Genomic DNA, 26,103 nt, shown 5'->3' on the forward strand with positions numbered 1-26,103 from the left:
TGCAGGGTAAATTTCCCACACTTGGTTTCCAGTGCGTCACTTGTTGCATCCCATCTTATGTAAATTGTGAATATTGGTCAGTTCATTGATCTTTTTTGTATTTTATGATTATCTGTTGATTTACCGGTTATCCTGAACAGACCAGCCTGTCCCGCTTAATTTATCACTCTGGTTGTCATTTGATTTAAAAAAAAAAATTATGAGGTGTGAAAGGGGATTTGAATGCACTCTTTGAAGTAGGGGTGTTCATAATTTGGTTTAAAACCATGACACCGCTCAAACCGATTAACATTCTGGTTTCACGATTGGTTTGCGGTTAACACGTAAATCGACCATATAAAACGGGACCGGACCTTAAGATTAAACTATATTTAATTTTTATATTTGTTTCATTTTAGATATATATTAAATTATTTATATTGAGCTTGATAAATAATTTTGGTTAATTATTTGGAGTAAACTCACAACCCAACCCTCATCCTTAACGTATTTTGGCAGTTTTGTTTTGGAGAACTTTTTATATATGTTTCATGCTTTATTTATGACAACTTGTATTGAATTCAAACCGTGAAATCAAATCGATAATAATTTTTTGGTTTTAAATTTTAACGGCTCGGTTTTGATTTTTGATAACAAAAAATTTACCAACGATTTGACTCACAGTTTGATCTAAAAACTGTCAAAACCAGACCGTAAATACCCCTACTTTAAAGTTTATAATGTTTTCATTTGTAATGGTGAAGTTAAATCCGTGAATAAATCCTAGTTAAATTATTTTTAGGAAGTTGTAAGTACAAACTAGGGATGAGAAATTTCGAGTCAAATATCGGTGTCGTATTGATACTGTATCGAGATTGTACCAGGATGGTACTACTTGAACATACACAGTACAAAATTTGGTTTTAGTTTTAACTTAATTTTGATATCGCTATCATGTGATACGGTACCAGTACAATTTCATCTCTAGTACTTAATGAACCGATAGTCACCCCCCCCCCCACACACACACACGCATAATGTGTGTTCTTTGACTGATAATTTGTATTTGCTCAGTCTATTTGAAAGACACCAGGGATCCCAGATTTTCCGCTTCTAACCCGACCCATCTCCATCGAACCCATATAACCGCATCTTGGGCTCCTTTCGTCGCACCATCCTCTATTATCTGCACTTCTCATTCTCTCGCGAGTATAACTCTGGTAAACCTCACCAAATGCAAGCCAGACCCGTAGACGCCTGCCACCACTTCTTTTTTCAGAATTCAGGTAACAAACACAATCTATGCCTACAGTATAGATTATAACTATTTTTTTCTGCTTACTTCTTTTCTTATGTTGGAACAATTCTTAAAGCCCAGAGAAATACCCAGCTAAACTTGTAGCTATATACTTGTATGTATACATATAAAAATTTATAAAAAAGAGTTTAATTCAAAAAATAATTATGACTTCTATCAATATTTTTTAACAGCTAATGTCTTATATATATGGAACATATCTATACTATATAATAAAAGAAACAATTTTTGGGACACTTGTCATCATATCAGGCCATTTTTTATGGATAATTATTATTTTAGTTTAATCTCTTCTGATTAATTATAGATAATCTTCCTACTAAATATTATTTTGTTTAATTATTACTTTTATATTTATCTATTTACTTCAAATTCAAACTTAATTATCTAATTTGATATTAGAGTAAATTACGATTTTGGCCCCTGTGGTTATATTACTTTTACCCTTTTAGTCCAAAAAGAAATTTTTAACATCTGAGCCCTCAACGTCTTTTTTTCTAACCCTTTTGGACACCAACGTCTTTTTTTCTAACCTTTTTTGCCCCTAAAAGTAAATGGATGGGGCTAGTGTTAGGGGCCAAAAGGATTAGAAAAAAGACGTTGGGGGCTCAGATGTTGAAAGATTCATTTTTTGGCTAAAAGAGTAAAAGTGATATAACCACAGGGGCCAAAATCGTAATTTACTCTTGATATTAACTATATATTTGAACGTTTTATTTAGTTTGGTATCAAATAGATTTTACGAAACTTAAAATAAAATTAACTAAGATTATTTATCATTTCTACATTTACAAGTTTTAAATAAACGGTTAAATTTATTGCGACTTTGTTACATTTACAAGTTTTAAATAAAGGGTTAAATTTATTGAGACTTCGTTAACAAATTTACTACAATATAATAAACTATTTATATCAATCTAAATATATATCTATACTGTACTATATAATAAAACATTAATGTATGACACCTATCATTCATTGTAAGCATTTATTTTATGATTTTCTCGCCTCACTTCCAAACTTATCTTATATTAATTAAATAAGTAAATGAATAATGAGCTAATATTAAATTTCATCCTACTTTAAATTTTGAATACCATTCTTCTATTTTTCTAATAAAATGTTATTCTAAAATTTAAATTGTTAATTTAAGATATTTTTAAATAAAACAAATTATTTATCACGAAAACCAAACTTTGTATTAATATATGAAATATTTTTATTTTCATTACTAAAAAAAATTATTATATCCATTTTATTACATAATTTATAAATCAATTTGTCGGAATTGGTACCAACATTTTGTCACTCAAATAGATGTTAATTTGCTTCTTGAATAACATATCTTCTTTTCAAGAACCATCTTCACAATCACCATATCCATCGCGTATCCAGTATTATCCATTAGTATATTGAAAGATATGACTTTTTATTATTGGTATATAAAATTAGATTTATTAAACCCGTGTAATACACGTGGTTTTTTAAAGATATACTTTTTTTATTATTTACTACACAAAATTATATTTATTCGACCCATGTAATACATGAAGTTTTTTAAGATATAACTTTTTATTATTTAATATATAAATTAGATTTATTCAATTCGTACAATACACGAGGTTTTTTAAGGATATATATTTTTTATTATTTAGTATAGAAATTACATTTATTCAACCCGTGTAATACACATATTTTTAAAGAAGTAATTTTTTTATTGTTTGTTATATTAAATTACATTTATTCAACCCGTGTAATAAATGAGGTTTTTTAAAGATGTATTATTTTATTATTTGGTAAATAATATTACATTTATTCAACCCGTGTAATACACGTAGTTTTAAAGATATAACTTTTTTATTTGGTATATAAAATTATATTTATTCAACCCGTACAATATGGTTCTTATAGATATATCTTTTTATTATTTAATATATAAAATTATATTTATTCAATCCGTGCAATAAAGGAGGTTTTTAAAGATATATTGTTTTATTATTTAATATATAAAATTTATTTATTAAACCCGTGTAATACACGGGGTTATAATCTAGTAACTTTTATAAAAGTGTTTTGATTAACAACTAATTCAAAAAATATTTCAATATTTTCTAAAGACTAAGGGGACAGTGTTGTTAAAATCTTTGCACTATTAACTTCAAAATTAAAAAAAAAACGTTACATTTAAACTAACGGTAAAATAAAAAATAATATATTATGATTAAAGAAAGGAGACAGTTAATTAGTTATCGATTAACATAATATGAATGCAACATATAACTTTATATGCAGTAGCCAGTAGATATAGTCAAATTAACATATTTATATTAATCTTAAAAAATATAATAAACTTTATAAATGAAATCATATTTATGCTATTTTTTACAGACAAATTCATAACAAGCATGAGGTATAAAAAGACTTGCCGAGCATACCTTAAATGGCGTCTTGTTCAGCATCATCCATTAAAGAAAGTTAATAGCATGTTGTGTTCTTGAGATTTAACATGTAAGTTTTGAAACGTTCAATTTTATAATGTTTTTTATATTAATACTTCTACACCTACTGATGTGTAAAATGTTTGAATAAATTTGAAAACAACAAATAAATGGTCAGACAAATTCAATTACACACAATCGGCAAGTGTACCGGTCGTGATACAATAAAGTCGGTAAGACCAAGTATCAATCCAAGGACATAATGGCGCGTCTCTCGATACTAAACCTCTATCGAGTCATAGTTTAGTAATATTTAGTGGATGTTTGGATTTCTATTTACTACTAAAGCAAATACGAATGCAAATATGAAAGCAAAGCAAGCAGAAAACGAATATAAGTGAAATCAGGTTATAAGAAAGTAGCTACCTTAACAAGAATTATGTTAGCTCGTCACAGCTCTCAGGATAATTAGATTTTGTTATCAGGATCTTAAAATACACTAATCTAGACCTAAGACTGGATCGTAGATCACCCTCCAAACATGACACAATATAGTATCTAGGGAAGTGTGTAAAATCACTTGTCTAGGGTTCAAATCACCTTTCAGTCTCTCTAAACGAATTATAAGTATCCTAAATTTGGATATCCTCTTGGTACCACAAGAAAAGTTCATCCAGGAAGTGTAAGAGATGTAAGGGGTAGTGAATTTAATAGGTTTCTAACACAAGATAACAAGGATGCTAAAGTTCATTACTTTGGAAACATTACATGTGTTATGCTCTAATAACCTTGTAAAGATGCTTATGACAATTTAATCTCCGTTGCATCTCACTAGTTTTTCTTTGCACATTTATACTTAGATCCATAAAAGTTCGGATTTATACCAAGGTTTGGGAACGAGAAGGTAATACTTGCTTACCATACACCGCTGTAAGTATGATGACCATGTTGTTCAAGATCAAAGATGATGATGACATAATTGAATTGTCCCCCCAATCTATGTTCTTCGGTGACATGACATTTTAATTAACCATAGAGAGCATCTTACACATAAAAAGTATGGTCCGGAAAAAGTTGGGCTCCAACATGTGAATGAGTCTGGAACAAAGTTCGATTATGTAAGCATAGAGAGATACACGGTCGATGAACTTAGAGAGATAAAAGACGATGATCAGATTATAGAGTTTTCACCCGAAGCCTTGTTCGGGATGCTGACTATGGAGGAATTGAAAAATCATTTGCATGAGGTTGGTTTGGAAAATATGGATGAGGGCCAAGTAACTGATTAGCATGCTAAAAAGTTCGAATTCACCAAATTGAAGGATAGGTTCAAGGTTGATGAGCTACGAGTCCATGAAATCCCAAAAGCCATTATCGAGGCCCTAAAAGCCAATTTCGGCCCCAATGGGAAGCAGTTTCCCATGTTTGCCGCATGCCACATGGTGACGGAGCTTTTCAACAACAGTCATCTTTCAGCCAAATGCATTCCTGAGGACCCCTATCACGATGAGGATATCGGTGACGATAACAACCCTGGGCACGCGGTAGTGATAATTGGTCTATATACCCGCGTGGACAACCCCCAAAGGCCTGAAGACTATAGCATCTTGATCAGAAATTCTGATGGGAAGACCTGGGAATCGAAAGGGACACGCGGATTGATATGAGTCTTATTTGTGGTGTTTGTGAGCCCGTGTGTTTCGAAGATGCGAAGATCAGGTGATTTCGTATGGATTGGAAATCGGTATCACAATATCATGTTAGTTTTGGTATTCTGTGATGTTGCACTTAAGTTCTTGTTTCTTGTTAACAGTCTTAACCTTTTGTTATTGGTATGTTTTCAGTATTGTTGACTTTTTAAAAGATAGAAATTATCAACTTTGATTTTTTATCTACATTTTTTTAATCAAACTCTTCTTGATCATAAAAGATGCAAACTTTGAACTTAGTAATATGAATTATGTTTTCGCACTGGAAGTGATAATCATCAAAGACAATAAACTGTGCATATATTTGATTATTTTGGGGTCAAAATATCAGTTTCTTCTTATTAGCTACAACAGAGGTGATTACCCAATTAACCATTATTATCTAAGGGTCTTTTTATATATGTATATAAAATAATGAGAAATGCTCATACATCTAATTGTTACCACTTTAAACAACAAAACACAACATACACTCTGTTTTTACTACAAATGATGATCTTGATTCATCTATTCAAATACCCCTTTACTTCATGTTTAGGTGGCGTATTGGTTTGGTGATAAACATTTTATTTGGATATAATGATTGGGGAATGATGAGAAGGGCGGTTCATCAACATCGGGTCTGTTCATTTGTGGTATATGTCAAGTTGACATCGCAAGTACAGGCATATCGGTTCATGCTGGTTCCATCTTTTCAACAAGCTCAAAGGCTTGGCAAGGTCCTTTTCTATGTGCGGATTGTCGTAATAAGAAAGATGCAATGGAGGAAAACCGGCCAAGTGGAGTCAAAGTCACCTAACGCATACATGCTTTGCATGTGAGGGCATTTTAGTCATTTTACTTATTCTTTTAATATTAGTTTTTTTAATACAGAACCAGGGGACGAAACAGAGTTTTTTTCTAAATTCCAGGGGGTCATTCTGTTTCTTTTTCATTAACTTGCCTAAAGTGCAGAAAACTTTGCATTTATCTTGACTATATATCATTTCCAACTCTACAATACGCGATCATGTTGTTAGAAACGAACAGCGGCATCGATGAATTCGAAGAAAACTCTGTTACGTCTATATTCTGTTTATCACCATCTATATTATAACTAACAGAAGTTGGGTTGCAAGTTACCCACTTTGACTCAAATTCAAACAACCAAATAGTTATCGAATAAACTTGATAGACCAAAATAATAAATAAACTGTTGGAACTAATCTTGTCATAACTCAAAAATTGGAGGGTGCTAAGTGTTTTAGTTTATTTTGTTTAGGTTTCCTAATTCTAGTCTAGGGATGTTTTCTTGGGCATCAACGTTTATTAGATAGGTTTATCTAGTTTGTTTATTTATTTTATTAATAGAGTTTGAGTCGGGTTAGGACTAGAATAAGTTTAGTATAAATAGATGTAAGTTTAGTATAAATAGATGGTTAGGGTCATTGTAATTAGTGTGCTCCCATTGATCAATTAATAAAAGAGTCGAACAAGTTTATTCATATTGTGTGTTTGTTTATTCGATCAAGGGCCTGATTTCTAACAATTGGTATCAGAGCTAGTTGGCGATTTTGAGAGTCGTTTTCCGATAAGGGGGAGCACCCCTAGCGGGGTGTTATGGCGATGATACCAGTCGTAGAACAAGAAAGGAAAAGAGATCCAACGACAACGTATAGACGGAATTTTGGTTCCATGAGTCATGGCCATGTGCGTGGTCATATTCAAGGTTTTCAAAAAATATATTTGTAAGCAAATGTCATCAGTATTATTTTTTTGCAAATAGCAATTGGGATTTGGTGTATAGTAAACCTTCCTTGTGGTTGGGATTGCTAATTGGGCCACGTGTGATGGTTAAATGATAAGGAAGATATTTGCTACTTTATTTGACGGAGGCGTTACGGTGTTTTCAGTAGGCCGTTGTTGTGGTAGACGTACCGGTTAAGACTACGGGGATGACCGGTGATAAACACTTGTGTTCCGTGGCTGTTAGTGGTGATGAAAGGAGGAAGAACGTGGCTGTTTTGGTTGATGGTTGCGGGTTTGCGCAGCGGGTGTACAACCAATGACAACATCGGTAGTGTTATGATGGTGCCTTGATCGTGTTGTTTCGTGATAAGAGGAGACCGGCGTGTTGCGTGAAAAACGGGCGTAAGGGATCTGTCAAAGCAGGTGGCTTTGGATTCGGTTCGTTTAGCAGTTGAAAGAAAACGTTATAAGCGGGTGGCTTTGTTTTCTTGGTCGGTGGAAAGGCCTCTTGGAACATGTTTGATCGGGAAAAGGTACGGGTGTCAAGATAATGGTGTTGGAGTTCAAATCGGGTGACTCGGATGTGACCGGGTAGAGGTCGTTGATCCGTGATGAGTCAAGATGTGAATGAACGTTTCCAACGTGAAGCCATGTGATATGTTACAAGCATTGTGGCAATGGAAGCTCGAGCCGAGAAGACGTTGGATGTGACCGAGTGAAAGTCGGGTGTCCGGTAGAAGTCGAGATGGTAATGAGCGGTTCCGGGATCAAAGTAATGTGAAGAAAGTTATTGACAAGATTAGGGGGGTGATTGTTGGAACTAATCTTGTCATAACTCAAAAATTGGAGGGTGCTAAGTGTTTTAGTTTATTTTGTTTAGGTTTCCTAATTCTAGTCTAGGGATGTTTTCTTGGGCATCAACGTTTATTAGATAGGTTTATCTAGTTTGTTTATTTATTTTATTAATAGAGTTTGAGTCGGGTTAGGACTAGAATAAGTTTAGTATAAATAGATGGTTAGGGTCATTGTAATTAGTGTGCTCTCATTGATAAATTAATAAAAGAGTCGAACAAGTTTATTCATATTGTGTGTTTGTTTATTCGACCAAGGGCCTGATTTCCAACACAAACTTAATGAAAAGACAGATGGTGGAAACCAAAGAAGGGCTGCAGTTTCAGTTCCATCCAATTCTTGACCTGTTTCTTCACGCAGAATCTTACTTCCAACTCGAGTCAAAAGCCCATTCCTTCCAATTCTTGACCCGTTTCATCACTATGGCAACTTAATGTACGTCCTATAACATATTCAATTCATATGTCAAAAAAGAACACATCAATCAAAATTGGGATAACAAAACACATCAAGAACTCAAATTGTAATCACTAAATATAAGGCCTCGTCTTCTCAAACAAATCGGGCGTCGGCGTTCTCGTCACGCTAGCCGCCGCTGCCGTCAACTCACCGGATTTCAACAGACCTTCAACTTCGTCACAATCTGAAAATAAACAGCTAGGGTGGAGGAGATGTGCTAGGGTTTTGGTTGAAATATTTTTGTGAAGAAGAGGGAAGAAGAGGCTTTCCCACATCTGAACCAAAAATAGCAAACGCAGAGGTTTTTTAATAAAATATCTTCGAGAAAACAAACAATCTGCACACACAAACATAAGAGGACAAGACGAGCTTTTTAGAAAAAACAAACAACACCTTAATAACCACAATAATACAAGTGGTACTTCCTCCTAAATGTCTACTAGTACTTAATAAAATGCCCACAATCCTTTAAACGTGTAAGTGTGTAACTAAAGCATAATCACCAAATATTTTGGATCATTAGTGCAACATTTGTTGTTAAAAACAACTAAATATTTATTTTATCCCTAAAACGTGTTGGCAGTTTTAGAAATATTAAGAACAGAACAAAATATCACCTCATAAGTTCATGAAAGTTAGCTGGTTAACACAAGGCACCAGTGGTCTAGTGGTAGAATAGTACCCTGCCACGGTACAGACCCGGGTTCGATTCCCGGCTGGTGCAATTTAAACTTTTTTTTGTTTTTCTATGTTTTGCTTCCTTTTCACATCTTATTTTAACATCCATATTTTAAAAACTAAGCAGACAGACTTTTATTTTGCATCATTTAGAGCCCCGAAATGTAACTTTACAGCTTGGATGGAGAGGGTGATAAGGTTATCTGAATGTAAAAGAATTTATTCTATGCCTTTTGAGGTCAAAATGACAAGTTTTACAACATTAAAATCAATGAGTTTTACAGGTTTTCCGAAGAGAATGTATAGATAGCAATGCCTCTCCTTTTTTGTTAAACATGTGCCCGATAACTAACCCACGGGCATTGTATGCAGTAGGACTCCATACCTGTAAATCAATTGAGTAATATTTTGTATAAATAGCAAATGTTATGTAGAGGCCATACATAAAGAAAACCAATAACCCCGGGTTCTTATTGGCACTTACAAAAAACAATAGCCACTCGTCAGCTCTAATACGCCGGTGAAACCACATCCTGAAAAGAAGAAGATTATTAACACGGGACCAGTACTACTAATTGTAAACGGGTCAATTCAGGTCGTCACAACTATAAAACCTTTTAAATCTTCATACTCGAAAGGTTAGATGATTATTATAAGAAGAGTAAATTACTGTTTTGGCCCTTGTGGTTTAGCCAGTTTAACCCTTTCAGCCCAAAAAGAAATCTTTTAACATATCAGACCCTGAGTTTGCATTTTATAACAGTTTTGGCCCATGACACTAACTTTATTACTTTTTTGCAGTTAAGTGTAAGGGTAATTAGGTCATTATAAACCTTAGGGGTTGTTTTTGATAATTACAAAGTTCTTTCAATATTTAAGTGATTATTAACGCAATTACTCAAGTTTTTTTTTATTTTGTTATTTTCACGATTATTATTTAACAAAATACGTTTAAATATACAAATAAATATGTATTTTCATTAACCGTTTGTTTTTATAAATGCCGTTTTAAAAAATAATTTGTTTTTTAATATTTTGTTTAAACCTTCTATCGTTTTTAAATTGTACTTTTAAACCGTTTGTATTTAAAAATCGTTTTTTTTAACGTCGTTTGTCTTTTAAAGTTTTTTTAAACCCTTCATTTTATACCATTCTTTTTAAAATCATTTGTTTTTAAACATTTTTAAACAACTCACTTTTTAAGTCGTTTATTTTTTTAAAATTTTACAAAACGGCGTGTATAGAAAAAAGAAATGTAAGATTTGGAAAAAAAAAGATGAAACATTCTAATAAAAAATTTGCAAAAGATCGTTCATTTTTCAAACTTCTTTTCAAATGTTTTTTTTTCAAATCTTCCATTCTTTGGACCGTTTGTTTATTCAAAATTCGTTATTATTTTAAAATCTTACACTTTTAAAAAGAAACGGTTTAAAAAGAAACACTTTTAAAAATCAATGACTAAAAAAACAAATTGTTTTAAAAAGTTAAAAATGATTTTAGAAACAACGGTATGAAATGAATTTAAAAAAATAAAAGGACAAACAACTTTAAGAAGAACGATTCTAATAAACAAACGGTTTTAAAAGAAATAATTTAAAAAACGATAAATGGTTTATAAAGGGTTAAAACACAAATGATTTTAAAAACGACGTTTGTATATAAAACATATTTTGTTAAATAATAATCGTGAAATAACGAAATAAAAAAAAAACTTGAGTAATTGCATTAATAATCTTTTAAATATTAAAAAAAACTTTGTAAATATCAAAAACGGCCCCTAAGGTATATAATGACCGAATTACCCTTACACTTAACTGCAAAAAAAGTAACAAAGTTAGTGTTAAAAGCCAAAATCGTTATAAAATGCAACTTCAGGATTTGATATATTAAAAGATTTCTTTTTAGGCTAAAAGGATTAAACTGGCTAAACTACATGGATCAAAATAGTAATATCAAAATAGTAATTTACTCTTGTAAGAAAGGTAAGATGTTTTGCTCTATTCTCTTTTGGCCTTTTTCATTCACCACTCACTTTTTGCTTTTTAAATTATGGATACGTTTAATATATAAATAGCTGAATATTTATTTACTTCTATTTTTGTTCTCTTTTGTCAACATTTTTGCAGCATCACTTTTTATGATTTTTTTATAGGAACGCAAAACATGTGTACAATTCTCATTTCTTTGCTTAAAACCGGTCTTGATGATTGCAAGACAACTCACTCAAATGTTTACATTAAAATTAGAAAAATAAAGCCCCACAATTCAAAATACAAAAAATGTACTTCAATCATGTATGACATTTTATATAAACAGAAAAGATTTGTCAAAATGAAAGTGAATCATGGATTCAACTCGGCCATCTGTCTTATTTCCTTCAAACCCCCTTGGTTTCTCCAAGCATTGCCACTGTGAATGTACAGATTACAGTGCATAAAGTACAACAACTAATGCATGATGCACAGACTAATGCAGGCTAGAAAACAAAAGCCAACAACTTACAATGCATCTTCATGTTGCAAAAATCCTAGTGCACAGGTATTAAACTAATAATACACTATAACATGCAGTTTATGTAGCTTTACATCTCCAAATGATAAACCAAAAAGGAGGGGTTTTTTCCCTCTTTCAGTCATCCATCCCAAAAGTTCACAAACTTTAAACAAGAATCCGGTATAAACTTTACATCAGAATCACATAACAAAGATGGGTCTGGATCAAGATATCTTTAAGGAGCTGATATTGGTTGGCTATACTTCATCACTGCCGCTTTGGGTACTGTTTTTTAATATGTTGAACTTGCAGAGAGGACATGTGGCGTTGATGAACAACCATTTGTCGATGCAGGTGGTGTGAAAATGGTGGCAGCACGGGAGCTCACGGAGTTCAGTTCCATCATCATATGTGCAAAGGCAAATGCAGCATTCCTGTCCCAAAAAAAAAAAAAAAAAAAAAAAACACTATTATTAATTAAAACATGAAATGTTAGAAGAATATACAGATAAAGAAAAAAAAAACTTACGGCGTCCTCTTCAGATAAAGCGCGTTCAACGGGTGCATCAGTATCACACTCTACCATTATTCCACCATAACGTTTTTGGATCTCTCCGTTCTCTTTCTCAAAATCATCTATTCTCTTAAAACTGTATTTAGGCAGTCTATCAATGTCATCCTTGGTTGCACCCTCCTGTTTCAGTAACAAATATGATAACTATTTACAAAGTAAAACCATGCTTCAAGAAGCAACAATTTTCAATACGAATTTCAAGAAAAAACAAAGTCGGTTAAACATTAATACGTCAAGTAGGAGTACTATACATACTAGTCTTTCTTCTCTGTTATCTTATATCAGTAAATATCAAGTTCAACATTTGGTTATTTAATGGTGGTTCTACAATCAGTAATCATATGATAACTGTCATATTCACAAAATTAACAAACAATGACTGCATAAGAAATTACCTGATCAGCAACTGCATACAAAATTGCAATAATACAAGGTAAACAACAGCAAACAGCAATACCAACAACACAAGCCACAGCAACACAGATAACCACAAAAAACACATCAAATGCCAAGAATGTAATACAGAGCCTGGAAAACAAACCAAATAAACAAATCATATCAGAAAAATATATTTCAGATTAAGCGGTTTCTAGGAAGAAGATGAGAAACGAACCAGTATAACTGAGGTGCATTTTGAGTAAGATGTTGACCACCAGAAGACACCCAATAGAATCCAACAATCCACCAAATAAAGGAAAACATCGTATTAACAGATTCCAGATGCTTAGCAACACTGCCACAAATAAAATGTAGCTCAACTGACATATACATGTAATCCATACAGAACAAGAGCATACTCTTATCGATTTTTTTCAATTTGGAAGCACAGTCAATGACAACAATAACCCCTTATCCCAATTAACCCCAGAAACAATTAACTGTAATTTGTAAATCAAACACAACATGTCCTTACTGCTAGAAAAAAATTAAAATTAAATTAAATGAGGTAGTATGCAGGTTGCTGCTGTTAAGATCTTTTAGCCTAGTTATTGCTACAATATAATATTTAATTTCTGTTAGAATGATATTTAGAAATATTTTTCATGGTTGTAAAAATCCTGCCTAGGCTCCAATTAGTCGCCGATTAATCACTAATCTGAGGTTCACCAAGTAATGGCTGATTTTGACCAAACCTTATAAATTCCCTCCAATTACTTAGAAAATGGGTCAACGAGGGGTTAAAACATGTCTACTTAAAAATTTGCATATAAAAAATGTGTGTGTATATATAAAACTAAAATTTCCATATAAAAATTCCAATCTGATTCGGTACCTCACCGACCGACTAGCGCCTACCGATTCTTACAACACTGATTTTTTTTTCTTAACCATTGTTATGATCATTATAAATTGTTATCATCTTTAAAATAAGTATTGTTAGGAAAACTAAATATTTTTGTTGTCACTCGTATGATACACGGATATGTAAGATAACTCATTTGCTTTATACAGAAAGTGAGAAAAGTTGATTCTTTTTGTTGTTTAAATGGCTGTGGGGACTCTCTAGATACATACCATAACTCTTTGCACAAATCACACACCTGAAATTACAATTTTATTCAGCAAAAGCATATTCAAACAATCTCATAAACCATGTTTAGTAGAGACAATTATCTAAGTTTCATCATTCAATAGTAACATTTCACACTTTGTTACTTGTTAGTCTCATATACAACATAACTTCCTTATTTTATATAGAAAAGCTCATCATCATGTAAATTACACACAAATTATCTAAGTTTCATCATCATACTTTTGCATCATCATCATAACATAATTAAATTAAAATTTGTACCTGGAATCCTCATCATCATTCTGTGACCTATCTAGGGCTAAATCCCTACGCTCACTCTCCGAATTCGATAAACTCGAATTCGAATTCGAATTTCCACTATTAACTTCCGATCTCAAATCAGCCAACCGCTGCTGACTCCTATGTTTATACTCAACACACACACAAACCATATGAAGCAAACACTGGCACGCATATCCACCAATCCACAGCCTCAAAGGCCTCTTCGGATCCTCATTTCGGCTCATAACCAGTACACAAACGGACACAACAATAAACGCAAGGTTCCAGATTAGGTCTAGAATCACAAGCGGACGTGAATAGGCCCAATCGGTCTGGCGTTCTTCGATTTGTTCAGCGGCTGATTCTCTCACACGCATCGAAGGTTCGCGGAGCATCCGGCGGCTGCTGGCGCGGCGGAGGAACCTGGCTGCGCCGCGGAGGGAGGGAGTGGATGTGACGAAGTGGCGGGTGCGGGAGATGCCGTCGGTGGTGGTGAGGAGCGGCGATGTGGTGGTGGAGTCATCGGTGGAAGATGATGGCGATTGAGATGACATGATTGGCGATTGGATCGAGTGGGGGGTAAACCCTAGTTCGTAGTTAGAAGAAGAAGGTTATCGATGAGGACATGGTTGTTGTTGATTGTTTGACAGTTGGGAGGATCATGGGGAAGTTATTTGTTTTATTACAAACACTCACTTTGTGTCATTTTGTAACAACTTTTTCTCACATTATTAGATATTGAAAAAGTTAACTCTTAAATAAAAACTAGTCGAGCTCTCGCGCGCTACGCGGCAGTAGCTTGTTCGGTATCAGTTTAGTTTCTTACGATTTCAGCACTTGTTATTAAAACTGAAAGAGAAACCCAAAAAATAAAGTTGTGATACGTTAAGAGTAGGGATAAGTTCGGTACCGAAAATCCTTAAAAGTGGGTACCGGTACCGAATATATCCGGTACGGTTTGGTACCGGTATTTGAGGGTAAAAACCGGTAAATACCACTGAACCGGTACTGAAAATGTCAAAAGTCGGTACCGATAATGTACCCGGTTTGGTAAATTCGATACCAGTACCGGATACCATTTGCACATCCCTAGTCTTAAACCGTTTTTTACATAAGTATAGTTATTATTAAGTTTTATAAACTTATTTATTATCTCAACCATGAACCATGAAAATGCATAATGATTGTTGTTGTATAAAAGTTTATTTAATAAAACAAATTACTATGAGGTAGGCAACATGCCATCATCTATTCATCAACACTCTACCATCCGCCATCCATGTGTTGTACAAAAATTAATAAATATACTTTTCTATCATGGGATGTAGGGCTGCAAACGAACCGAACGAACACGAACACGGCCTTGTTCGTGTTCGTTTGTTAAGGATTTCATGTGTTCACGAACACTTACCGAACGGGATTTTTTGTTCGTGTTCGTTTGTTAAGGAAATGAACTTGTTCGTGTTCGTTTGTGTTCGTTTGTTAATTTAGGTACCGAACACAAACGAACGTTCATGAACGCACACAGACGCAAACGAACACAAACAAACGTTAATGAACATAAACAAACACAAACGAACATATATTTACTTTCGAAGATGATCATAACAAAAAAAACACTAAGTAGATCCACCCAAAATATACCAAGCTAATTATCCAAACTTGAGTAGCTTAATATATAATTTTTATAAACATAACTAACACAAAGTAGTGTCTCAATACTTCATCTTAAACTTCAAGTCTCCATTTAATCCACCAAAATAACCTTGAGATCGTCTATAACCAAAATAAACTTGAATTCGTCCAACCATCATCAAGTAAGCTCAACACATATGACATAAACAAACGATAAAATATAAGTTGGGCCATACAATATAATATAATATAAGTTGGGTAATAAAATAAAATAAAATATATATATATATATATGTATATATTCCTATACACAAACGAACACGAACATAAACAAACGAACACAAACGAACGTAAACGAACACGTTACCGAACGTTCACGAACACAATTGAACGAACATGGCCTTTGTTCATGTTCGTTCATTTAACTAAACGAACGAAATTTTTTGTTCGTGTTCGTTCATTTATTAAACGAACGAACACAAACGAACTTCCCGCCGAACGGTTCATGAACTGTTCGCTGAAAGTTCAGTTCGTTTGCAGCCCTAATGGGATGCATATACATAGTTGTCCTATAAGGGTGAGAGGGGCACTCCTCTTTTAGGGGAGTGACCTCTTTTACACACACCAATCAGCACCCGTCACGTCAACTCTCCTCTTAAGTCCCCATTTTGCACTCAAACGTTGGCATCACTCCACTCACACAATTATTTTTTTATAAAAAAAGAAGAAAAAAAATGATTGGTGGAAAAAGGGTGGACCCACATTAACAACCAATCACCCCCTCTGTCTCTCATCTCTCTCAATCGGTGAGTACACACCGCTCCCACTCACCGCTTAGCCTCCCCGATTTGATGGCGGCGGTGTTCCCGCTCGGGGACTTGACACCCCGCACCCCTCCCCGCAAAGCGCCCCGGACACCCTAAGCAAAAGGATTGTAAAAGTAACACAGCAAAGTTTTGTGAGCAGGAGGAACTTTGCTTTTTTAATAAATAAAGATAAATATAAAACTTCCAAGACATGTATCTTTAACGTCAAGGTGTGATAATTTGAATCTGATTTATTGTCCAACAACGTTGTGACATCTCATATCTTCTATTGAACCCGTCTGAACTCTGAACCCGCATCTACTTGCGTGGAAACTAGGGTTTTTACGAGCCGAACCAATCAAACCTTTGCTCATGCTCTGTTCGTTGACAAACCGAACCGAACATTTTTTCAACCGAGCCAAATTCAAACGAGCATCTTTCGATCCGAGCATTTTTTGAGCAAGTATCGAGCGTAGCTGGACAAATACGAAATTCACGATGGGAGTGTTAGTTTTAGAGTAACGTGCATTTCATCCCCAAGGTTTCATCTAATTAGAATACAAGTATAAATTTAACATTTAACAAGGAATAAGAAAAACACTCAACTAGTTCTACCAAGATCATCTGAGTAGAAAGATGAATCGTCGATCAATTGAAGCACATTCTTGTTCTATCGGAAGTTCGAAAATGGATGAACCAATTGAAGCAAAAACCTGGAGAGTTAGCGTCTTGGCGATGGAGACCTCGAGTAATGATCTCAGTAATTAGGATTATGTACTTCTGAATTGTAACGTGTGCTAGTCAGTTATACGATTAACTATCAGACAATCGAGGATGGGATTGTTGTTAGCAGAAATGTTCCATATCGGCCAATTGCCATCTAGGATCGAGCAATAAACAGTTATGGTTTACCGTGTTGAACTACGACACCAACCAATTTGACATACCTCATTATCTAATGTCTCTAGCATGGTGGTTGTTTGATGTCATATTATACCCATGATGAGGGTTGTGTGTATTTTTAATATTTGTTTTTGGCAAAAATGCACTTTTCATGCTTACACACTATATCCCAACTCAAAGTCATCTCCTTGATGAAGAAAAATACATTTGATCTACAACATTAAAACCTTTGGTTCACTAGTCGGGTCGGATTTAAAGTCATATATCTAAATTCGACCCTAATTAAAATACCAAAACAATACTTATAATTTGCTATGTTTTACTTGGAGTGGTTTATGCTACAAGGATCTACAAATTACACATTTTTTAAGTTGCAAATCATAGTTTGTTAATTGTATCAATACTTCAATAGCCAAAAGGATGTCACTTGTTTATAGGGCTTTTCCCAAGAAACAATCTTGATAATTATATGTTTATACTAAGACCATGTGTAGTGGTGAAGAAAAATAATGCCCCTACCATGGGGCATTATCCGACACGTGGCAGTCCAGTCAGCATGTGACGTTATTGCAAAAGTGACGTAGTGGGAATAATGCCTAATAATGCCCCTTCCAATCATTAAACAAAAAAAAAAACAAACTAGTTGGTCATTGGCTAGTCAAACTCTCCTCCACTCCCATTGGCCACTTCAATAAACCATTTGACCACTTCCAGCGTTTTAATTAAAACGCCAAGATCCAATTTTTTTTCAAAAATAACGCCTAACAACGCCGGCCTTCCTCTTCATCCTCTTCTTCAATAATCTTGTGCTCCAACTCCACCTCGTCTTCGAGACTCGACTTATGTTGAACATTGGTCTCTACCTCGTCTTCCTCTTCATCCTCTTCTTCAATAATCTTGTGCTCCAACTCCACCTCGTCTTCGAGACTCGACTTATGTTGAACACGATCAACGCCGTCCAAATGGTCTTTTAGGCAAATTGCCATCTCTAGCGACTCCGGGGTTAATCTTGTTCTTCTAATCGACAATACCCTACCACTAAGAGAAAAAACACTTTCCGAAGCTACCGTGGAAGCTTGGACCGTTAGTAAATCACGAGCCATGGTGGCTAAAATCGGGAATTCCGATTCTTTAGACTTCCACCATGCCAAAATGTCAAAATTATTATACTCCTCGGCCGTCATAGTAAGTGCATCATCCCTTAGTTTATATCGGCCGAGTTCACTAGATGGTTCGTTACCCCTTTGTTGTTTCGCCGTTTCGTCTCTAACGACGTTCAACATGGTTATGATGGGGTCGGCAATTGTTTGATCTTTAGAGGCCGATGATGAAGCTCCATTAAAAATTGTATGATTTTTATCCCCATATTTTTTTAAATAATGATCATAAAGTTTATTCAAAGATTCATCGAAAAGTTTTTTAGTTTTGCCTTTTAATGTTGGATCAACCTCGTGCATATCCAACTTGTCGTAAATTTCATCAACTAACGCGTTAACACCCGCTACGTTTAAAATTGGGTTTAAAGCGGCGGCACATAAAAATACGGGTGGTAAGTCCAAAAAATATTTTTTAAATTTATTGATCATTGGTGTCAACATGTTCCTCAACATGTCACTTGAGTTTTCAAACTTTTTAAAATTAGTTGTTATCAAATATAATTCGGAAATAACTCGAGAACTAGTGGGATAATAAACACCGGAAATTAAAGTTGTTGATTTTTTGAAAACTTGTAAAAATTCACTTAGTGTTTGAATGTTATTCCAAGCCGTGTCGGGAAAAGGGTCGACTTGGTAGTCATCACTTAAAGTAGTATGAAATGCTTTTAAAGTGCCCATTTGTTTTAAAGCCATTTCAAACATATGACAAGTTGAATTCCAACGAGTTGGGATATCCCAATTAGGACCAATTAATTTTTGGTTAACTTCTTTACAAAGTTTTTTATAATCTTGATATCTTTCTTTACCACTTTTAAAAACATCTTGAAGCATAGTTCTAAAAGCTATAATAAAATCCGCTACAAATTTATCTTTTAAACCGTCTTGCACAACTAAATTAATAATATGAGCAACACATCTTGTGTGAAAAAAAGCACCATCACAAATTGGTTTATACTTCAACTTTAGTTTTTGGATCGCATTTGAGTTGTTTGAGGCGTTATCGAAAGATATTGAAAATATTTTATCCTCTAAACAATATTTTATAATTGTGGCATTCATAATTTTATAAATATTTTCTCCCGAAGGAGGAGAAGGAAACTCTTCAAATGCGATCGTGCTTTTCATCATTTGCCATGTATTGGGATCAACCCAATGAGCGGTGACACAAATGTATGATTCGGGTAAACCGTGTGGAGCCGACCACACATCACTAGTTAAATTTACACAAGTCTTTAAATTTTGAAAAAATGCAATTAAATCTTTTCTTGCATTTTCCCATAAAGTTAAACAATGACGTTTTAAAGTTCGACGACTTACATGTTTGTAGCTAGGTTGAAGAGTCTCCCTAATTAGCTTAGTGAGATCGGGGTCGTCAAAGTGTCCAAAAGGCAACGCTTTTTTGATGACCAACTTCGCCATCCTATCCCGAGTTATCTTTTGTTCGTAGCGGAAAATGTTCCCATCTTTTGAAAGTTGGACTTGACCGGGTGTCAAATCTTTGAGGGCTTTGCAATACTTTTTCGCATGCTTCGTTAAAGTAGAATTAGAATCCTTGCCTAACAAGGAGCCACAATGCTTGCATTGAGCCTTTTGCGAACCATCGCTCATCTCGACTAAATCCCAATTGCACCAAACATCCATATTGCGGCTATGCGATAATGTTCCCACCACGAATGGAGCATTTGAACCTTTTGGAACATTATTGACGGATGGGGAGTTTGTGCTTTTAGAGTTCTTGGAAGCCATTAGAAATTTGTAAAGAAGGTGAAGAAATAGATAAAAGAAGAAGATGAGTTGTGAAAAAAAAAAAAAAGTGTGTTATTTATAGTATAACCGGTTCCAACGGTCATAACGGAACCGGTTCCAACGGTCATAATCGCATTTAATGAGTTACCATATACCAAGGAACCGGGTACAACGGTCATATCCATATACGATTCGGTTCCAACGGTAACATACCGGGTATACATAGGAACCGGGTACGGGGAGGAACCGGGTACGGGTATAAACCGGGTACGGATAGGAACCGGGTATGGTTAAATTTTTTTAGAAAAAATGGGAACCGGGTAGTACCCGTCGGGTTTTTTTAACCTGGGACCGGTTCCGCTGAGCATCGGGTAGGAACCGGAACCGGGTCCGGGCCGGGTCCACTGGAATCGGGTTGGAACCGGGTTTTATGCCCATCTCTAACGCCGGGTGTAATGGGGGTGGGGGCGTTTTTTTTTTCAATTTTTTTTAAAAATACCGCCCCACTACGGATGGTCTAATAATGAAAAACAACATTAATTAAATAGCTTAATAATGTTAAGTAACTGATGTAATTATTGGCAAACCACAACTTTTTTTTATTATTATTTTAACCTGCTTTTTGTCATTTTGTAATTTCTGATATCTCAGTAAGCATATTATAAACCTTTTTAAGAAGATGAACACATAAATATATTATAAAAAACAAAAAAATCAAATTCATTAACAAATTTTCCATGTTGTAAGAAATCCGTCAATCGTGAACTTAGTTACACCATATAACTGTACTCGGAAGATCTATAACAATCTCCAGATTCGTTACGTTAATAATGAACCAATCTCCATCTGCCACCTCGGTGATTTAGGCTGAAATAACTTGTTTAAATAATATGACTATCATGGGCAAGCATTCAAAAACCCGAATTCTAAAACGCCTATGGACAGGACACGTTACATTATTTACTGTCGGGCGTGTTCGGGTATCAACCGTTGAAGTAGTTCCGGAGATGCATGAGCAATTTCTGTAGCAAAAAAAATTACATTTATTTTCATCGCCATAAAGAGTGGAAATCTAGAAAGTTGTACAATATGGAAAAAGAGTTGTACCTTGTGGCGTGAAGTTGAATAGGGGAGGGAGCGGTTTGCCATCTGGCAGAGTAGTAGTTGGGTCCCTTAACTCATCAAAGAATGGGTGAGTACAAGCCTCCAACTGCAGAAAAAAGACGTATAAATAAGTATATGTTCGATTACTGTAGGAACTGTAATCTGCAATATGGGAATTAATAATGGTATTCACTTACAGCGGTGCATCGCAGTTTTGGCGAGTACTGAAGCATGCGCGATACAAGATCTATCGACTCAGATGGCATGTGCTTTTTAAATATCTGAAAACAAAACCCAAAAGTAGATTTCTTAACTGATCTTCAAAGAAGTTTTTATGTTGTTTTAACAAGTTTCTTTTTTTTAAGTTTCTTCTATAACTAACTAGTGTCACCTATGGGTGAAACTCTTTAGAAGTAGAAGATAACCGATATGAACAAACCTTGTGCCATGGATGAGCCTTGATCTGTGGGAACTTAAAGTCTGTATAATGTGGATTCATGCATTTAATTTCCTCACGTGTTGGTGTTCCCAAAATCTAAAAGATAAAAAAGTTATTAGCGTTAGAATGATATTTAGATTAGAAACTCTGCAAAGACAAGAGTGTTGAGATTATGCACCTTAATTATCTCCACGAGTTGATCTACACCACTTTCACCAGGGAAAAGGGGCTGCATATAGTACATATTAGAATTTATTAAAAAAATTACCACATAGAACAAATACAAAGAGACTGTTGATCGACTAAAAATCAAATTTATCCATGAGAAAACTGTCCGGATAGTCCCTGTGGTTTGGTGAAATTTCACCTATAGTCCCCCACATTTCTAAAATTACAGCTATAGTCCCCACCCACCTTTTGCTCACTCGTTTCTCGGATAGCGTCTAACGTGGATGGTGGTTAATTTTCTCAGTTAAGTATGAAATGACAAAAATACCCTTTATGTTAAAAAACTAATAAATAAAACACAAAAAGATAAAAAAAACTAATAAATAAAAATACATTAGCTATTAAAAAAAAAACATTTTTATTCGTAAGGGCATTTTAGTCATTTCACACCCACTTCACACCAAAAACTAATCCCCATCCACGTTAAGGACTATCCAAGAAACGAATGTGTAAAAGGTGGGGACTATAGTTGTAATTTCATCAAACCGCAGCGACTATCCGGGCATTTTTCTCTTTATCCATATATGTAATAACTTGTTAAATGCCAAAAAGAAACATCCGTTTTGTACGCACCTGTCCAAGGAGTAGCTCAGCTAAAACACAACCTGCAGACCACATGTCAATTGCGTTGGTGTATTCTGTTGCTCCAAAGATCAACTCGGGAGCCCTATAATATCTTGAACAAATATACGAAATATTTGGTTCCCCGGGTACCTACAGTCGCACACAAAATATAATATATTGATATCAATATTGACCTAACATCAATTGCATTCAGAAATCCAAGAAGGAAATAAACTTACCAACATCTTTGCACTTCCAAAATCACATACTTTTAGCTCTTGAGTTTGTGGATTAACCTGCACTCAACAATGTTGTTTACGTTTTAGTATTTAATACACCACCAACAAGGTTAATTTAAATGAGCGGCTTAATATCACTTGTTAGATCTTACCAATAAATTTTGTGGCTTAATATCACGATGGCACACACCGATGACATTGTGAATGTAATTAAGCCCACGACAGATTTGGTATGTGTACAATTGTACGTATAGCATAGGCATGTGTTGGTTCATCCTAACAAAGTGCCTTGACATCTTGTAGACGGTTTCGGGTACGTATTCCAAGACGACATTCAAGTAAACTTCGTTTTTTTCGGTTGTTGAATAGAAACAGTTTTTCAATACAACCACATTTGGATGGTCTAGTAAACGCATGATTTGAAGTTCTCTGTTCTTGTATCTTTTGTCTTGTAAAACCTTCTTTATAGCAACAGAGTCACCTGTTTCAAGGCATTTGGCCTGAAAAAAAAAATCGTTATGTACTTAGCATTGATCTACATTCTACATGTTTCTATATGTTTAAAACGATGATAATCACATGCAATTATGTACCTGAAAGACAACACCAAATGAACCAGTGCCCGCAACTCGCTCCGCCATGTAAGAGAAAGTCTGGAACAATGCATTGTACGTGTGAGCATTTTAGTTACTATAAAAACCAACTGTGAAATTAGCTAAAAAACATTCATGGTACAAACAGTTAAATAATGATTACCTGCTTTGGTTTTCCATTTCGGCCACCAATTGACGTCACGATTATTTGACCTGCTTCGGTACAATTACCATTCACAAGAGTCGCCTCAAAATCCTGCTTTCAAATAACCATATGTAAATATCCAAACATTTCTCGATACGTCGACCATACGTCATCATTATCTTATGAGTAAGATATTATGATATTAAATGAACGTATCACCTTGTCATCAGATCTATCTTCCTTAATTTTCATTCCATGCATTTCTTTGGGCAAACTGTCAAAGTCGTATTTTCCAAGTTTAGCAGCAGCATTGGATGTGCTTGCCGACATCTTAGGAGCCCTGGCACTCCCGGGCTGACTCTCGGATTCTTGTTTTACCCTCCTCATGCTTGAATCTCCCTGCAAAACCAACAAGTTCAACTACAAGCCATACATATTCCCTAATTGTTATATTTACCATTCAATCATTTATCATATGCATCTTAATTACTGTGTATACATCAATTAATATTATCATTCCAAATAAAAAGCAATTTCTTCAACCTTCTTTCACAGCATCACATGTGTCATATAACCATAACAACCATTAAAAATATATATATAAAAAACATGGGAATCTCAGCAATTATGTAACCAATGAATTGGACATGCTCATAAACAAACAATAATGATTTTCATGCTTATTAAAATACCAATATGTAATATTATAGATACAGCAAGAGAGATCAAACAACAGCTCAACCAAAGTCAAATAAAACATAATAAACAAATAAGCTATTCCTCAAGAATTACTTAAATATGAATTGATACAATTACACCCAAAATAAATCCAGCTTCATAACAAACACAAATTAATGTAATCTGTTTACATCAAATCAACCAAATATCCATCATATTTACACGAAAACTGTTCGAATATGACCAAATAAACGCATGCTTCCTTCAATCAAACAAGTTTCTCGTATCATTTGCATCAGAACACATGAACAAACACAAACGATTAGCGATTCAACAACAAAAAACGAATGACATGAAACTCATCCTCAATCAAACAGATTCCTTAAATCATTTGCATCAAAACATATGAACAAACACAAGCAATTAGCAATTAAACAATAGAAAACGAACACAAGCATAAAATTCATCCTCAATCAAAGAGGTTTCTCAAATCATTTCATCAAAACATATGAACAAACACAAGCGAATAGCCATTAAACAATAGAAAACGAACACAACACGAAAATTATCCTCAATCGGTAGATGTTTCTTAAATCATTTCATCAAAACATATCAACAAACACATGCGATTAGCGATTGAACAACAGAGAACGAACACAACAAGAAATTCATTCATCAAATCTGATCAAATGAGAAAACTTACGGAATCCGAAACGGATGTACGACCAGAAGCGATACTCTTCAACCGACGCATCATCACATTCATCGTGCTTAATCAAATCGAAACCCTAATTTTCAGATCTAACAACACTTTTTCAAAACTCTACAACAAAATAACAAATTAAGCGTCAACAAATGGAGGAGGAAACTGCCACACGACACGCAATCCTCCTCCACCTTCTTCTCTCTCTAAAAACAAACAATTTGCTACAAAACAATCTCTTTCTCTCTCTATATCTATCTGTCTTAACAACTCTCTCTTTCTCTCTCTAGAAAAACTGTTTTTTCTGGTCAAAGGTCAAACCTGAAAAAGCCTAATCATTCATTCTTTGCGTTATTTCGTACATCAGTCAAACTTGTAATCTCAGCCGTCCGATCTTCTGATTGTGATTTGATCTACACCTGTGAATTAGTGCAGGTTTGAATGCTGCTAAACGACAATATTCTAGCTGTATTTTTTAAATAAAAAAGTTTATAAAGGTTTAAAACTATTTACATATATAGTTGCATGTGTTACAATCAGGTATTGCGTGTTTGTTTGGATTTAAATGAGTTTTTTCTGGATTTGGATTTACGTAAAATTAGGGGATTCGGCTAACTACGATTTTGTCCACACAATCTTTTGTTGTTGTAGGCAGTTACGACTTTTGGATAACTTGGGGTTGTTTGTTTCATTTAACTTCGTAAAATTGTTCAAACTTTTTACTGGTTCAGCATTTAATGGTTAAGACTGTTTGTTTCGTAAGCATATGTCTGAATGATTAACTATTATACAAAGTCTGAACTGTTAAGACCTCTAATTTGAATTGGTCAGACATTTTCCTCTAAAAGGGTTAGCATTATATAGGCTCTTAATGGTTCAGACCTCTTACTGGTTCAGCACTTAATGGTTCAGACCTCTAACTGGTTCAGCACTTTAACCATTCAGAAATTGTCAAACAGCCTCTTGAATCTGGGTAGATAAATTTTCAAAAATAGCTTGTATAAAATCGCTTCGTTTGTAAACAAGTCTGTTTAAGTGGTTGTTTGGCAACTTCTGCATCATTAATTACTGATTCAGTAAGAGATCTATTATTATTATTCCATATATAAATTTGTAACTTTCTTGTGCATCATCATTTGT

General features: G+C 34.4%; 2 protein-coding genes and 1 long non-coding RNA gene across 3 annotated transcripts; 1 reads left to right on the forward strand and 2 right to left on the reverse strand.

Moving 5' to 3' along the window:
- Positions 1-1,119: 1,119 nt before the first annotated feature.
- On the forward strand, positions 1,120-5,572 carry LOC110935202. The gene is made up of 3 exons (XR_002588945.1): positions 1,120-1,265; positions 3,686-3,805; positions 4,596-5,572. It is a non-coding gene; the product is annotated as an uncharacterized LOC110935202 (long non-coding RNA).
- Positions 5,573-11,649: 6,077 nt separating this feature from the next.
- On the reverse strand, positions 11,650-14,760 carry LOC110937691 (E3 ubiquitin-protein ligase At1g63170). The gene is made up of 5 exons (XM_022180141.2): positions 14,024-14,760; positions 12,842-12,961; positions 12,624-12,756; positions 12,184-12,348; positions 11,650-12,088 (listed from the first exon to the last, which is right to left on the reverse strand). Exons 1-5 carry the CDS (start codon positions 14,575-14,577, stop codon positions 11,912-11,914), a joined length of 1,149 nt encoding a protein of 382 aa, XP_022035833.1. The 5' UTR covers positions 14,578-14,760; the 3' UTR covers positions 11,650-11,911.
- A 6,204-nt stretch (positions 14,761-20,964) lies between these two features.
- Positions 20,965-25,268, reverse strand: LOC110937690 (shaggy-related protein kinase epsilon). Its single transcript, XM_022180140.2, has 12 exons — positions 24,964-25,268; positions 23,802-23,981; positions 23,601-23,693; positions 23,438-23,497; positions 22,997-23,344; positions 22,845-22,901; positions 22,615-22,755; positions 21,992-22,042; positions 21,814-21,909; positions 21,572-21,655; positions 21,378-21,480; positions 20,965-21,292 (listed from the first exon to the last, which is right to left on the reverse strand). Exons 1-12 carry the CDS (start codon positions 25,024-25,026, stop codon positions 21,231-21,233), a joined length of 1,338 nt encoding a protein of 445 aa, XP_022035832.1. The 5' UTR covers positions 25,027-25,268; the 3' UTR covers positions 20,965-21,230.
- Positions 25,269-26,103: the final 835 nt, after the last annotated feature.

The sequence above is a fragment of the Helianthus annuus genome, chromosome 4 (assembly GCF_002127325.2).
Source record: "Helianthus annuus cultivar XRQ/B chromosome 4, HanXRQr2.0-SUNRISE, whole genome shotgun sequence".
In the NCBI taxonomy this organism is placed as follows: domain Eukaryota; kingdom Viridiplantae; phylum Streptophyta; class Magnoliopsida; order Asterales; family Asteraceae; genus Helianthus; species Helianthus annuus.